General features: G+C 41.8%; 1 protein-coding gene across 6 annotated transcripts in view; it reads right to left on the bottom strand.

Annotated features, from left to right (window-relative positions):
- Positions 1–14,370, bottom strand: part of tle3a (TLE family member 3, transcriptional corepressor a) — a 39,498-nt gene extending 25,128 nt beyond the window's left edge. For 2 of the 6 annotated variants that reach the window (XM_061917154.1, XM_061917156.1), the window contains exons 1-5: positions 13,658–14,059; positions 13,200–13,334; positions 12,815–12,915; positions 12,579–12,642; positions 11,164–11,208 (exon numbers count right to left, since the gene is read on the bottom strand). In XM_061917154.1, coding sequence (XP_061773138.1) covers positions 11,164–11,208; positions 12,579–12,642; positions 12,815–12,915; positions 13,200–13,223 — 234 coding nt within the window. In that variant the 5' untranslated portion in view covers positions 13,224–13,334; positions 13,658–14,059. The other 4 variants (XM_061917151.1, XM_061917155.1, XM_061917153.1 and 1 more) reach the window with 3 other exon arrangements.
- Between the last annotated feature and the right edge of the window lie 1,762 nt (positions 14,371–16,132).

The following is a 16,132-nucleotide window of genomic DNA, read 5'->3' as shown; positions in this document are numbered from 1 at the left end:
TTTTCTTACTTACTACTAAAAGACAAGTTGTCTTGTAAGTTCATTATGTTATTTAAGGACACACTTGCTATAAGAAACATATGTTTAATGTACCGCAAGATATTTTATTACAATAAAGCCAATAATGCAATTTTTGGTGGTCCCCTTTATTTAGAAAAGTACCAAAAAGTATCTGAATATTTTGCTACTGGTACCAAAATATTGGTATCGGGACAACACAAATACCTATGTTATATCGAAAAATTGCAGTTTAAGTAAGTTCGTCATAACTGCACAGTTTTCCAATAAATATTTGGTGCTTCAGAAGAGAATTTGGCAGCTAAAACATATTTTTAAAGTCTTACTTTGTGTCGTTCAATGTATGAACTATGTTTTTTTTTTATTTCCCCCTCATACAACTCTCCTTACCTCACATTCAATATAGCATAACGGTTAGCATAGCGTCTCTTCTTTTGCCTGTGTTTGGCATGTGATTCCACATTTCAGAAACGTCTATTACATACTTCAACATAAATTGAGGATTGGACGTCTGTCTATCAATTCAGAATGGTCCACGCCCCATTCGTGAACTGACTATTTCCCCCACCCTAATTAACAGATCTCTGGTACGTTCTTTCGTTTTGCTAAAGCAAAGTTAGGAATAGTAGTGACCTGTAGTTTCAATGCAAGGTTTGTAGTGAGCTGGCAATAGTAGTTGATACAGAACTAAATGTCTGACACCATATATTCCACCAATGAAGCTAGCAAATAAGTGAAGCATGAAACAACACAGTGAGAAATCAACAGCACTTCAGATTAGCAATAGCCGACATGGCCTAAAATCTATATCACAATATATATTTCAGCCTCCTGGGATAAAAATGAATATCGCCACATATACTGAACTGAGTTATACTTAACAAAAATATAAACGCAACACTTTTGTTTTTGCTCCCATTTTTCATGAGTTGAACTCAAAGATTTAAAACTTTTACTATACACACAAGAGACCTATTCCTCTCAAATATTGTTCACAAATCTGTCTAAATCTGTGTTAGTGAGCACTCCTTCTTTGCCAACCCTAATCCATCGCAACTCACAGGTTTGGCAAGATGTTGATTAAACAGCATCATTTCGCAGGTGTGCCTTAGGCTCCAATAAAAGGGTACTCTGAAATGTGCAGTTTTGCATCTTATTTTCATAGAGTAGAACAGGTTATTGATTCTGGTCTGTGGAATGATGGTCCACTCCTCTTCAATGGCTGTGCGAAGTTGCTGGATATTGGCAGGAACTGGAACACGCTGTCGTATACACCGATCCACAGCATCCCAAACATGCTCAAGGGGTGACATGCCCGGCGAGTATGTTGGCCATGCAAGAACTGGGATGTTATCAAATTCCAGGAATTAAGTACAGATCCTGACAAAATGGGGCCGTGCAATGCCCTGCTGCAACATTAGGTGATGGTCTCGGGTGAATAGCACAACAATGGGCTTCAGGATGTGCATTCAAAAAACCATCAATAAAATGCGCTTGCGTTCGTTGTCCATAACATACGCCTTCCCTTACCGTAACCACACCCACACCATGGGCCACTCGATTCACAACATTGACAAAAGCAAACCGCTCTACCACACACCGCCATACATAGTGTTTGCCATCTGCCCTGATCAGTGAAAACCGGGATTCTTCCGTGAAGGGGACACCTCTCCAATGTGCCAAACACCATCGAATGTCATCGAATGTGAGCATTTGCCCACTCAAGTCGGTAAGGACGAAGAACTGAGTTTAGATCCAAACCCTGATGAGGACGACCAGCATTTCAGATGAGCTTCCCGGAGATAGTTTCTCACAATTTCTGCAGAAAGTTTTTGGTTATTCAACCCAATTGTTAAAGCAGCTGTCCGGTGGCTAGTCTCAGATGATCATGGAGGTGCCCCTGCTGGATGTTGAGGTCCTGGGCTGGTGTGGTTACACATGGTCTGCGGTGGTAAAGCCGGTTGGATGCAGGGCTGGGCGATATATCGATATATACGATATGTCGCGGGTTTGTCTCTGTGCGATATAGAAAATGACTGTATCGTAATATTCAAGTATACGTTCTCACGCAGTTGCTTTTAGCTGCGGGCATTACACTACAGGCTCTTCTCACTTTTTCCTGTCTCTCCTTCTCAGTGACAAGCAGGCACACAAACTTACACACGTCACATACTGTCACGTCATACGTCACATATGTATACGCCCTCGCCCAGCAGAGAGGTAGCAGACTGCGTAACGTTAGCTGTGATGCTAACGTAGCCGTACGAGTCGTAATACAAGAGAAAGAAGGTGCGGATCTGGTAACAAATGAAGGAAGACTTAATTCCCAATAAAAACATCAGGGGGTCCATCGTCTAGCGGTGGTTCGGCTTCAAGTGGGAATATGTTGAACAAACAACCGTAATTTGTCAAGTGTGGGGCAAAAGCATTGCTATAAAAAGTAGCATTACTGCTAATATGTAGCATCATTTGAAAAGTCACTCGTTAGAGAATGAAGAAAATTTAATAACGTCCGTAGTAACCGACCACATAGTGAAGGACGAATACTATTTGATTTGATAGGGACGGCGTGGCGCAGTGGGAGAATGGCCGTGCGCAACCCGAGGGTCCCGGGTTCAAATCCCACCTAGTACCAACCTCGTCACGTCCGTTGTGTCCTGAGCAAGACACTTCACCCTTGCTCCTGATGGGTTCTGGTTGGCGCCTTGCATGGCAGCTCCCTCCATCAGTGTGTGAATGTGTGTGTGAATGGGTAAATGTGGAAGTAGTGTCAAAGCGCTTTGAGTACCTTCAAGGTAGAAAAGCGCTATACAAGTACAACCCATTTATCATTTATTTATTTATGATTTCCTATTAAGCAGCTCATTTTTAATTGACACTTAAAATGTCTCTGACAATCTTGCCCTTTCTGTTTTGGAAATGTCGGGGTCGCGGGGGGCGCTGGCGCCTATCTCAGCTACAATCGGGCGGAAGGCGGGGTACACCCTGGACAAGTCGCCACCTCATCGCAGGGCCAACACAGATAGACAACATTCACACTCACATTCACACATTAGGGCCAATTTAGTGTTGCCAATCAACCTATCCCCAGGTGCATGTCTTTGGAAGTGGGAGGAAGCCGGAGTACCCGGAGGGAACCCACGCATTCACGGGGAGAACATGCAAACTCCACACAGAAAGATCCCGAGCCTGGATTTGAACCCAGCACTGCAGGAACTTCTTATTGTGAGGCAGACGCACTAACCCCTCTACCACCGTGAAGCCTACAAATTATAATAGAAACCATTTTTTAAACAGGTTACCAAGGTTTCTAATTTGGCTGCTGACATATGCGACACAGTGTCATTTCTGGTTGTATTATTTCCTCAAAACTATAATCTCTCTACTAATTTACTGTAAACAGCTCGTTACTTTCTGTTGTAATATGGTTATATCTACACTACTGGTAAAACGTAACAAGCACTTATTCTTCTGTTTGGATACATTACATTAGTTTTGGGCGATACTAAACATGTGGGTACAAAGTAGTCACAGGAGCAGTATAGTGGTACCAATGTCGATAAATTTCATAAAATTTGGATCACATTTATAATCAACAAAAAACAGGATGGCAATGTAATCATAAATCCATGTTTATTTGCCCACTGAATTTCCTGAATTTGTAGACAATGACAAAAGCAGCAAAAGATTTTTCGACAATAAAAAATATAAATCTAACCACTACAGTATCGACCATAATTGAGACTTTACTTGTCACTGTCGATATGTGTGTCGATCCACCCACCTTTGTTTGCATTTTAGAGGTATAGCTTAGTAGTACAGATGTCCGATAATGGCATTTTTGCCGATATCCGATATTCCGATATTGTCCAACTCTTAATTACCGATTCAGATATCAAACGATACCAAAATATACAGTCGTGGAATTAACACATTATTATGCCTAATTTTGTTGTGATGCCCCGCTGGATGCATTAAAAAATGTAACAAGGTTTTCCAAAATAAATAAACTCAAGGGTATGGAAAAAAATCCCAACATGGCACTGCCATATTTATTCTTGAAGTCACAAAGTGCATTATATATTTTTTTAACATGCCTCAAAACAGCAGCTTGGAATTTGGGACATGCTCTCCCTGAGAGAGCATGAGGAGGTTGATGTGGGCGGGGTTGAGGTGGCTGGGGTTAGCGGGTGTATATTGTAGTGTCCCAGAAGAGTTAGTCCTGCAAGGAATTCTGTGTATTTCTTCTATTGTGTTTATGTTGTGTTAAGGTGCGGATGGTCTCCCGAAATGTGTTTGTCATTCTTGTTTGGCGTAGTTCACAGTGTGGCGCATATTTGTAACAGTGTTAAAGTTGTTAATACGGCCACTCTGTGTGACCTGTAAGTATGGCTATTGACCAAGTATGGTTTGCATTCACTTGTGTGTGTGAAAAGCCGTAGATGTTACGTGACTGGGCCAGCACGCAAAGGCAGTGCCTTTAAGGACTATTTGCGCTCTGTACTTCTCCCTACGTCCGTATACACAGAGGTGTTTTAAAAAGGTCATGAATTTTACTTTTTGAAACCAATACCGATAATTTTAAAAACAGATACGATCATTTCCGATATTACATTTCAAAGCATTTATCGGCCTATAATATCGGCAGTCTGATATTATCGGACATCTCTACTTAGAAGTCAACATATCCTTCGAGTCTGGTCCCCCAGTGCTGCCATGGAGGTAAGGATTGCTTACCTAAAAGTGGCTTTGCACTTTGACATTACAGTAGTTGTTGGCAAGAATGCTAAAAATGTGTTGAGGAAGCGCTTGTTCACTTGTTGCTGTCAAATTTACAGGACAGCTAGAATGTGTCATTAACAAGCTTTATCACGATAGAATGATAACAGAGTATTAAAAGCTCTGTTGTCAGCCAAATGTATAACATTTACAGAGTCTATATCAGTGGTTCTCAAATGGGGGTACGCATACCCCTCGGGGTACTTGAAGGTATGCCAAGGGGTACGTGAGATTTTTTTTAAATATTCTAAAAATAGCAACTATTCAAAAATCCTTTATAAATATATTTATTGAATAATACTTCAACAAAATATTATTGTAAGTTCATAATACTGTGAAGAAAAAATACAACGATACAATACTCAGTGTTGACAGGTAGATTTTTGTGGACATGTTCCATAAATATTGATGTTAAAGATTTATTTTTTTGTGAAGAAATGTTTAGAATTAAGTTCATGTATCCAGATAGATCTCTATTACAATCCCCAAAGAGGGCACTTTAAGTTGATGATTATTTCTATGTGTATTAATAATTGAATCATTAGTTTGTTTTTCAACAAGTTTTTAGTTATTTTTATATCTTTTTTTCCAAATAGTTCAAGAAAAATCACTACAAATGAGCAATATTTTGCACTGTTATACAATTTAATAAATCAGAAACTGATGACATAGTGCTGTATTGTACTTCTTTATCAACCAAAAATGCTTAGCACTGATTAGGGGGTACTTGAATTAAAAAAATGTTCACAGGGGGTACATCACTGGAAAAAAGGCTGGGGACCACTGGTCTATATCGCACAACCCTAGTTGAAACTTGAGATAAGTGCATAATGTCATAAAATAAATATCTAAAAACGTGTTCGACAACAGGAAAACAAAAGGACTTAAACACAAATTGAATAGTGAAACAACAGAATAACAAAAGCTTTAGTTGCAGCGTTACAGCAGAGAGCAACCAGCTATCCATCCCTTTTCTACTGCTTGTCCCTTTTGGGGTCACGGGGGGGGGGGGGGGGGGGGTCGCTGGAGCCTATCTCAGCTGCATTCGGGCGGTAGGCGGAGTACACCCTGGACATGTCGGCACATCATCGCAGGGCCAACACATATAGACAGACAACATTCACACTCACGTTCACACACCGGCTAAATGAAGGAAATTAGCAAATAGATTAGTGAGTCGAGAAAGCATAATATCCACACAATGTGACAACACTGTCAGCCATAGATATATGATAATATACACTATAATAATTAAACATGCATAAATAGATATGTAATCAAATTACTGGCTCTGAATCATAGGGTGCCCAAAAAATTAACAGATACAAATATAGCTAAGGCAGAGAACAATGTGAATTATTAAAAAAGATGTTGAACTCTCACCTTGTTTGGCATGCAATAAAATTCTCAGCAATCAATAGAGACGGTTAGATAAAGGGTTTATGAGCACAAGTATTATTGCAACCGAGTGCGTGCTGTGCGAGGCTCAAGAAGGGCCTTCAGAAATGGTTGACAAGCATCCTAGCCTGTGTAATCCATGTTTGTAAAGATAAGCCATGTCAATAGCAGTTGAACATTTGACAGGATTTGCGAGAAGGCCTTGAGCGCATGGGCCATTCCTCTGTAGCTTAGTGTCACCATGACAGCTGGCTGGGAGAGGTCAGGAGGTGGCTCATCCACTGGGCCCTGAGCAACACAGCATGCAAATACATGCACGCTTATTTTAGTGGGCTCGCCACTGCTGTCAAAAAAAATACGGTGCAGGACTGGGAGGAGTTTTTGCCGTTGTTGCTCCTGCTGGCAGATAAAAACGGGCTGTTACAGTCACCTTCAGGAGATGACAGCCCAGCCCTCGAGAGGCCATCTTTACGCTGCTCCTGCTGCAACACAATTACAGGTACTCGGACTTGTGTAGCACCACTTTAAGAGCACTCTCAAGCTGCCTTGTCAGTCAGCATGCAGAGGTGTTTGCCTGTAGCCATCAGCAGAGGGGGAAATGGAGTTGAGACACTGAGGAGGATTAAATAACGAGGGAAATAGTTGGTCACGTGATCGGTCAGCAAACAGTACTTGACATGTCAGATTTGGAGGGCCGCAAAACAGCCTAGGATGCCAACATGACTAGACCGCCTATTCTTCTAGCAGGAATGAATTAAGGCACATTTACTGTATATTAAGGTTGTACGGTATATCGGTATTAGTAAAGTACCGCGATACTAATAAATCATATTCGGTAGGGGTGTGGGAAAAAATCAATTTGAATTTGAATCGCGATTCTCACGTTGTGCGATTCAGAATTGATTCTCGTTTTTTTTTAATCGTTTTTGTTTTTTAGCAATACCATATCAATGCAATCCAATTCCAAAACCAAACCTGACCCAGCAACACTCAGAAATGCAATAAACAGAGCAATTAAGAGGAGACACTAACACGACACAGAACAAACCAAAAGTAGTGAAACAAAAATGAATATTATCAACAACAGTATCAATAGTAGTTATAATTTCAGTATAGCAGTGATTAAAAATCTCTCATTGACATTATCATTAGACATTTATAAAAAAAAAAAAAAAAACAATAGTGTCACAGTGGCTTACACTTGCATAGCATCTCATATGCTTGACAACAGTGTCCAATATTTTCACAAAGATAAGATAAGTCAGATTTTTGGTTCGTTTAATAGTTAAAACAAATTTACATTATTGCTATCAGTTGATAAAACATTGTCCTTTACAATTATAAAAGCTTTTTACAAAAAACTACTACTCTGCTTGCATGTCAGCAAACTAGGCTAGATCCTGCTGAAATCCTATGTATTGAATGAATAGAGAATCCTTCTGAATCAGGAAAAAATCGTTTTTGAATCGAGAATCGTGTTGAATTGAAAAAAAAAAAGAAAAATCGATTTTTAATCGAATCGTGACCCCAAGAATCGATATTGAATCGAATCGTGGGACACCCAAAGATTCGCAGCCCTAATATTCGGTACTATACCGCCTCTGAAAAGTACCGGTTCACATGCCCTCCTCCTCCCCCGCGCCCCCGTCATGCCGTGTTATTGCTGGTTTACGAGCAGACGAGCATGGAGTACTTACAAGTAGACTCAGCGTATAGACAGAAAAGCGAGAATGGATACATTTTGGCTTAAAAACTAAAGATAAAGGTGAAGTTATAACACAGAAACGCCCTCAGGAAGAGGGAAGGTCTTTATGAAAAGGGGCAGGTACACAAAACAAACTATCACATTAACCTGGGTTAATTATTGAAAATGCTGCACTTGTTCCTTTGAGGAAAAATAACTCTGCCCAAATGCATATGCTGGGCTTTGGTTTTGGGAGACGTAACCGTATGAACATTACATTGAATTAAAAAGCGGCCCAAATTACCACCATTATTAACATCTAGGTATAGGCAACATGGTCTAAAACAGGGGTGCCCATTACGTTAATCGCGAGCAACCGGTCGATTGGGGCGGGTGTGTCAGTCAATTACAAAACCAGACCTAAAAATTAGCGGTCATCGATATTCACTATTACGTTATGTTCGTCACTTGATTGACATTCACAGCACCAGAGGGTCTTGTGAGATGACGCTGGATGCTCCCAGATCATTATTAGGAAAAAATGACTGAGAGGATGGCGAAAAACACTTTTTATTTCAACAGACGCTCACGCTGTACCTGCCGTCAAAACTCTAAAGACCAACTGCACAGTTCCTGTCTTCACAATAAAAGCGCTGCTTCATCCTGCCTGCCTGCGCTAACAAAACAAGAGACTCAAAAAGCTAGCGTGCACACGCTAGGGAGTTAGTTGTCAATCTATTTCTAGTAGAGTGTATAAAAAACAGTGTGGAAGCTGGACAAATAAGATGCCAAAAAACAACTCATGTGGTATTGGACAGAAGGGAGGACTATTTTTCTTCTCCATTCTAAAATGCTGACGTTATCAGCACTACTGTCTGATTCCAATCAGTGCAAGTCATCAGAATAAGATAATACACCAACATATATTATTTTCTTATGAAAGAAAGGAATCTATACGTGTTAAACATGCATGTATTTTGTACACCTTCAACATGTGAACAAAAACGTCTTTCATAAATAAATAAATATAAATTATATATACGAATAAGGTAGATCTCTTCGACTTGGTCAATTAAGAAGTAGCTCGCCTACAGAAAAAGTGTGGGCACCCCTGGTCTAAAATCTACACCACCCTTACCCTATGTTTTGTGTCTGCACTGAACCACATTATTTCCCTAGAGAGATAAATGAAGTCTATCCTATCCTATATTGCTTCTCCTTGTCCAATCAACTGAATTTACCACAGGTGGACTCCAATCAAACTGAAGGAACATTTCAAGGACAATCAGTTGAAACAGAATGCGCCTGAGCTCACTTTTGAGCTTCATGGCAAAGGCTGTGATTTCTTTGTATGTTGCAAATACAGTATCTCTATAAAAAAAAAAAAAAAATGTTTCACATGTTTTCACAATTTTGCGGACGGAAATTATTATTTGGTATAAGACTTAACATAACAAAAAGGTGGAAAAGTGATGCGCTGTGAATACTTTCCAGATACACTGTAAATGGACAAGACATACAGCAGGTTGAGGTTTTGAGCGGTGGTCCATTTCCACTTCATACTACTATTTTGTATGTACACGGCAAATAGTCAAGGTTTGTTTTGGCCAGGGTACGGCCAACAGGCTTCTACGTTCCAAACAAATCCATGGTCAGGCTCATTCCTGAGTGACAACTGCAGGTAATCGGACTAATGTAATAAGCACCAGATGATGGAAATTACCAGAAGACGTCATGCATACAATGCCGTCACATATGATGATGTCGAGAGGGATCAATATCACAGTCACGTCAGTCCATCTTAGCTGGTTTATGCCAGATGGAATCTGAATTATAATTGAAAAAAGGCACATTTATAGGAATAGATTTCCTCGCTATGGAATTAATCTGCTGGCGGGAAAATAATATGCTTGTGTGCATCCAATAATCCATCACACCCTCACTGTTTGTTAACCACTCTCTATCTTCTCCACACCTCCCCCAGCCTGAGCTGCATGCATGGGGGCCTGCACTGTTTGCTCACAAACATGCCGTTCAGCAGGTTAGGGCCCCACTGATGAATTATTCAAGGGCTTCCCAGCAGCTCTGTTGAGGTTCCTGATAAAAAAAAAGTCAGCCACTAAAATGGATCAGTCGATTAACCTGTTTACACAAAACTGGGGGTTTTCGCCCCTCCCCTCCCCCTCTATTCTCCTGCTCGTCTCAGCGCTCACCATCCCCCTCCATTGGTTCTCTGGTTGGCGATAAGTGCCTGACAGAAGCTATCAGAGTGGCCCCAGCTCTGACAGACATGTGGCAGTGTGACACACGGCCCAGGCTCTGATGGATCACACTGCGCCTCCGGCACTGTCATTAGCCCAGCGGGGCGATGGCGGGTGAAGGGACAGCCTCCCTGCTTTAAACATAAGGGAATCAAGGGACTTATGCCTTATTTCCACCAATTGCAACGATGACCTATATCTGTACAACAACGAACACAAGGCTTTGAAACAGTTTTAAAGTGTTAGGCCGACATCATCCGGAGGTGGCACAGCAGCTGAAGAAAAATAAAGAAATACATAATTCCAATCTTAGTTATGTTATTTCAGTTCCCACATTGGGCAAGTCAGCATGATCTACATTTAGTAGAAAACTGATTATAATCAAGAAAATCTGTTTTCCCTTTGAAAAGCACTGTTTTAAACCTCTCTCTGTCGTATCCAATCTACTTAAGTCGCACACAAGTGGTGATTCTGTTGACCAATTAACAGCCTGCGGTGTTGTTACAAACACATCTATCTGAAGAACGTCAAGAGGTGTTACGATTATTTTGAACCCTGTCACTTTACAAACACATGAAATGGTTTGAACGGTCCTTGCGTAACAACACAACACTATCTTTGGACAATAGTAAGAGCACAATGACTTTTACCCTCTTTCCTGTAAGCATAGACCAGACCACCACTGAACTTGATCATTTATACACTGCCTTTAATCAGGAAGTCAAAGGCCAAGCCATCCAAAGTCTACCTTTAATCTAATCAACAAAGCTGAGATAAATCTAGGATTTCATTCCCTTGGCCAATTTTTTTCAAAAGCTTTCAACATTCAACCAAGACAGAATTGCTGCCTTGTTTGAGAACAGCGTGTGTGTGTGTGTGTGTGTGTGTGTGTGTGTGTGTGTGTGTGTGTGTTAACAGCCTAATGTCAAAAACTGCAGATCACAGCATACCAGCAGGTTGGATGTCCCCAGACAAAAGAAAAATCAGCGAACTGATTAAAACGAGCAACAAGGGGGTACCTACCTGTTTGTGCATCTCAATGTTGAGCCCATAAGACATCTCATAATACTGCAAAAGAAACAAAGACATCATTTAGTACCCCTGAAGATGTTTTCTGGCAAAATAAACAACAAAGTGAGCAAGAACTCGTGAGCTCAGAATGCCTCAAACGACCTATTATGGTTTTTTGGATCTTATTATTCCAAATGATAGATGACTGTCATGTTTGAGGTCAGTATATCATAAACAACTTCGGGATACAAAAAAGACAACGTTTTGGTCTCTATTTGCATTATTTCCGATGAGAAGAATTGTTTTTTAAACGAGCAAATTGGAGGTCGGCGAGCATCCCAGAATATATAGTGTTGGACCACAGTAGATGCAAGATCAATAATTGCATTGACGGCTACTCTAATTGCGTCATGACGTAGTTCCAAATCAGCAGCAGCTGGGAGCAAATGTGATCAACATAGATGAGACGTAAAAGGAGATCTAAGAGTGAGCATAAATTGATATTCTGCTTTTCCAGCGAGGGTGCAGAAATAAAACCACTCAATGTATCGATCAGCATTTTCCCTTTGGATCTCCATGTTGTCTATTTGCTCAGACTAAAGTGTTTACTCAACACTCGTTATTTGCAGCCAGGTCAGTGTGTGTCTGCTTGAATCCGAAGAGACCACAGGTGGCAGCTGGGGCAGAAATGGCTTTCCAGTCATTCTGATAAAACCAATGCATTATTCAGTCCATTAGCAGGGCCGAAAAATGAGTCTCAAACAAGAGAGCCATTCTGTCTGTAGATCAGAGCCCCTAGCAGGCAGGAGTGTAAGAGGACACCCTATACTTCCTCACATGTTTACCTAACCTCCTCCCTGTCTGCCTGACATGTTTTCCTCGTTTAAAAGAATGTTCAACCTGCATGTTGTCGATGCTTGGAAGTCCTTGCCCAGCGTGTTTACCTAGGATGACGGGCCCACAAAAGTGTTTCTTGTAGCGTCACGTCTGCATCATGGGCACACCTAGGTTGTCTAAATTGAACACTGGAACTTTCCACAAAATCAACCGCAACGGGCTCCTCCATTTTGTTTGGAAACATTTTCCCACACGCTGACCCCCACACATATGTCGGAGCGTGAGGTCTCCTAGGAGAATAATCAGATCAGCACACAGAGGGCAAAGCTGTGGTCGACCCATAGAGATCAGGGGTGTGCTTTAATGGAGCCGCGGCCTACTGCCGCCTGTCTGTCAGTCAGAAGGACGCCACCCTTTTAACAACCAGCCTCCTGGGGGATTTCACAGGCCCGTACGTGAGTGACGCTTAATCCGCCCTGACACCCACACAGGTGAGCACAATAGATGCCGTTTGACTCTACCCAAACTAGCTTGTCAACAAGCCGTGCAATTTGGAGTCATAATTGCTGCCCATAGCTCCACTATCTTACCATAACATAGTGGCGCTGCATCTCTGTCTTCTCATTGGCCAGCTTGTCATACTCCACCTTAAGACTAAAATAGGAGAGAAGGTGTCAATTTCAGCCACTCCATCACTTGCATAACTCACTTAACCACTTGGCGGCAGATTACAGGACATTTTCATTCCGCCCGCGAGCGAATATTAGCCTTCACCTAGCAATGCACCCGCACATGAGTAAACTCTGACGTCTTTTGTCAACAGTACCTGTGATACTGGGCTTGCAGGAACTGGAATTCGTCTTTAATTCTGTCACAAGACTCGGCTACGGTGAATTTGAAGCCGGGCTGGCCGGGCTGGTGGGGAGCCTGAATTGTGTACATGGAATAAAAAATAAAATAAAAAAGGCAAGTTTGAAATATTGATTTGCGCACACATAAACAAATTATAAGATCGTTAACACAACCAATGAATAGATTTCATTTCAGAAGTCACATAAAAACACCTGTTCTCTTATTCCCACTTATATTTACCACCATGTAGCCTTGAAATATAATCTAATAGACACTTGATGAGGTGCAGGGAGGAGGGGGCTGCATATCAACACCAGCAATAAACATGCATGTTATGCAGAGGAGTAAGCGCCTCTTACCGGATGTCGGCCTTGTGGATACATCTTGGGGGGAAAAAATGAACCCTTTGTTTATTTCTGCAGGTCCTTTGACAAAATGGTAGAGAAAATGAGCAGGCAAGGGGGCTTGTTGGTGCAGGAGAGGTCGTGAATAGCCTGCGTTGGGGAAATGACGCGGTTTAATCACCAATCAAATGCACTTTTGTTTGTAACTAATAATCCCTGTGAGAATAAGGCAATCAGTTCGTGGAAGCCAGGGAAACATATTACTCATTCAATACAATTTGAACACAGAGGACGGGGTGGACGCTTCCACGGAAATGCTGTGTGAACGTGAAAATGCGCGTGTTTAAGGTTTAAAATCTCAACAAAAGCACCAAATCACAACCCAGGCTTCGTCCGGTGTCGTCCAGGGCGCACAAAAATGTCGAAGGGGAAAAGAAAAAAAGTGTACACGGTCTTGCTCATTTAAAACGTACCGAAGCAGAGAAAGCAGGCGTTTTAATCCGTACAAATGAGGTGGTAGAGGAGCACCATTTCTCCGGAGCCGCACCGCGAGTGCAGCGGCGGGGCGAAAAGAACACGGCGGTGGCGGCGGTCGGTGCTCGAACACACACACACAAAAAAAAAAATACTACTTTTTATCCTTCGAGCCGCGAACCTCCCAGGAATGTGTCCGCCGTAAATCCACAGAGCGGATGGGGAATATACCTCCAAAAAATCACCGCGCCTAAAAAACAAGGAGCTTGTTCAAAACATGGCGCTCTCTTCCATTTCTTGTCCAGTTTAGCCCGGTTGCCACACACAGGCAGCGGGGCTGAGCTGCCGTGAAAGCGCCTATCTGTCCAATCGGATTACTGGCCGGGAAGAACCGCCACATCTGCCTATCGGAGGGCGGCGAGCCCCACGTGGGGTTGGCCGGCATGGTGCGTGTGACGTCACCACGCCGCCAGCCCCGCCCCTTTTACTGCTGATGCACACGCAAACAGTCACGCGCACGCGCACACTCAAATTGGACAGAGACGGGCACATTCCGCGCGTCCAGATTAGCCACAAAATCAACATGTTTTAATTCATCGACGAGAAGGAAACGAAGGGTGTCGTGTGAGATGATGCGGGGTAACGCCAATTTGAAAAAAAAAAAAAAAAAAAAAACACGACTGTGAAGGACACCTTAAAGACCTATCGATTGGCGATCAAATTAAAGCTTCGGCGTCGTTCCGTAAATCCCGCCTGAGCTCATTCGCGTAGAGGACAGCTGATTGTCTTTGTGTGATATTAACATCAGCCATGTCTGCTCCAGCCTTGTTTTCCCTGTTCTAACCCCCACGTGGGGTGTCTCTGCGGCTTTAAGGCGTCTCGACCAATGGCGAAGCAGCTCACTTACACGCTGACCTCTGATTGGTTGGTGTTTGTGGAGCCTGTCAGTCACCAGGCGGCGTTGTCAATCAATACCACGCGGGGTCAAGCGCTGACAAATGCCTGTGCTCCTCAGTCCTTGCCTGTGAATAGGGGCTGGAATAGCTGCTTAATTAGCTTCCAATGGCTTCTCTCTCCTGTTCAAACAATCTGTTACTACCACGTAGTAATGAGAGACAATATTAAACAAAAGAGGAATAAGAAAGCATTTGTAACATTGCAATCTGTAGTTTTCCCTCTGCACACTATAAACATGTTTACCTTTTTTTTTTTTTTTGCACACTATAAATGTGTTTACCTTTTTTGCAAAAAGGTACCTAACTCACTTTCTGCACAACATCCATACAAAACAAACCAACATGTTAGTTTTCACATCTACTGTAAGGTACATTTACACTAAAAACAAACAAAAAATATATTTTTCAGGGCAAAAGTTTTCCAAAAAGATAGTATTATTGTTCGTCTAAGCCAGGGGTCGACAACCCAAAATGTTGAAATAGCCATTTTGGACCAAAAATACAAAAAAAGTAATCTGTCTGGAGCTGCAAACAATTAAAAGACGCATATAAGTGTTACTGTGATGAGGTGGTAACTAGTCCAGGGTGTACGAGGCCTTCCACCCGATTGTAGCTGAGATAGGCTCCAGCGACCTCCCGTAAACCCAAAGGGAATAAGCGGTAGAAAATGGATGGATGGATGAATGTAAGGTACATTTACACTAAAAACAAACGAAAAATATATTTTTCAGGGCAAAAGTTTTCCAAAAAGATATTATTATTGTTTGTCTAAACCAGGGGTCGACAATCCAAAATGTTGAAAGAACCATATTGGACCAAAAATACAAAAAAAGTAATCTGTCTGGAGCCGTAAACAAATAAAAGACGCATATTGTTACTGCGATGAGGTGGCGACTTGTCCAGGGTGTACGAGGCCTTCCGCCCGATTGTAGCTGAGATAGGCTCCAGCGACCTCCCGTAACCCCAAAGGGAATAAGCGGTAGATAAAATGGATGGATGGATGAATGTAAGGTACATTTACACTAAAAACAAACAAAAAATATATTTTTCAGGGCAAAAGTTTTCCAAAAAGATAGTATTATTGTTTGTTTAAACCAGGGGTCGACAACCCAAAATGTTGAAAGAACCATATTGGACCAAAAATATAAAAAAAGTAATTCTGTCTGGAGCCACAAACAAATAAAAGGCACATATACTGTAAGTGTTACTGCGATGAGGTGGCGACTTGTCCAGGGTGTACTCCGCCTCCCGCCCGAATGCAGCTGAGTTAGGCTCCAGCAACCTCCCGTGACCCCAAAAGGGACAAGCGGTATAAAATGGATGGATAAATGGATATAAGTGTTACAAACCCTGTTTACATATGAGTTGGGAAATTGTGTTAGATGTAAATATAAACAGAATACAATAATTTGCAAATAATTTTCAACCCATATTCAGTTGAATATGCTACAAAGACAACATATTTAATGTTCAAACTGATAAACATTTTTTTTTTGCAAATAATCATTAACTTTAGAA

The sequence above is a fragment of the Nerophis ophidion genome, linkage group LG12 (assembly GCF_033978795.1).
Source record: "Nerophis ophidion isolate RoL-2023_Sa linkage group LG12, RoL_Noph_v1.0, whole genome shotgun sequence".
Classification (NCBI taxonomy): Eukaryota; Metazoa; Chordata; class Actinopteri; order Syngnathiformes; family Syngnathidae; genus Nerophis; species Nerophis ophidion.
This window is presented reverse-complemented; position numbering and strand designations above follow the sequence as displayed.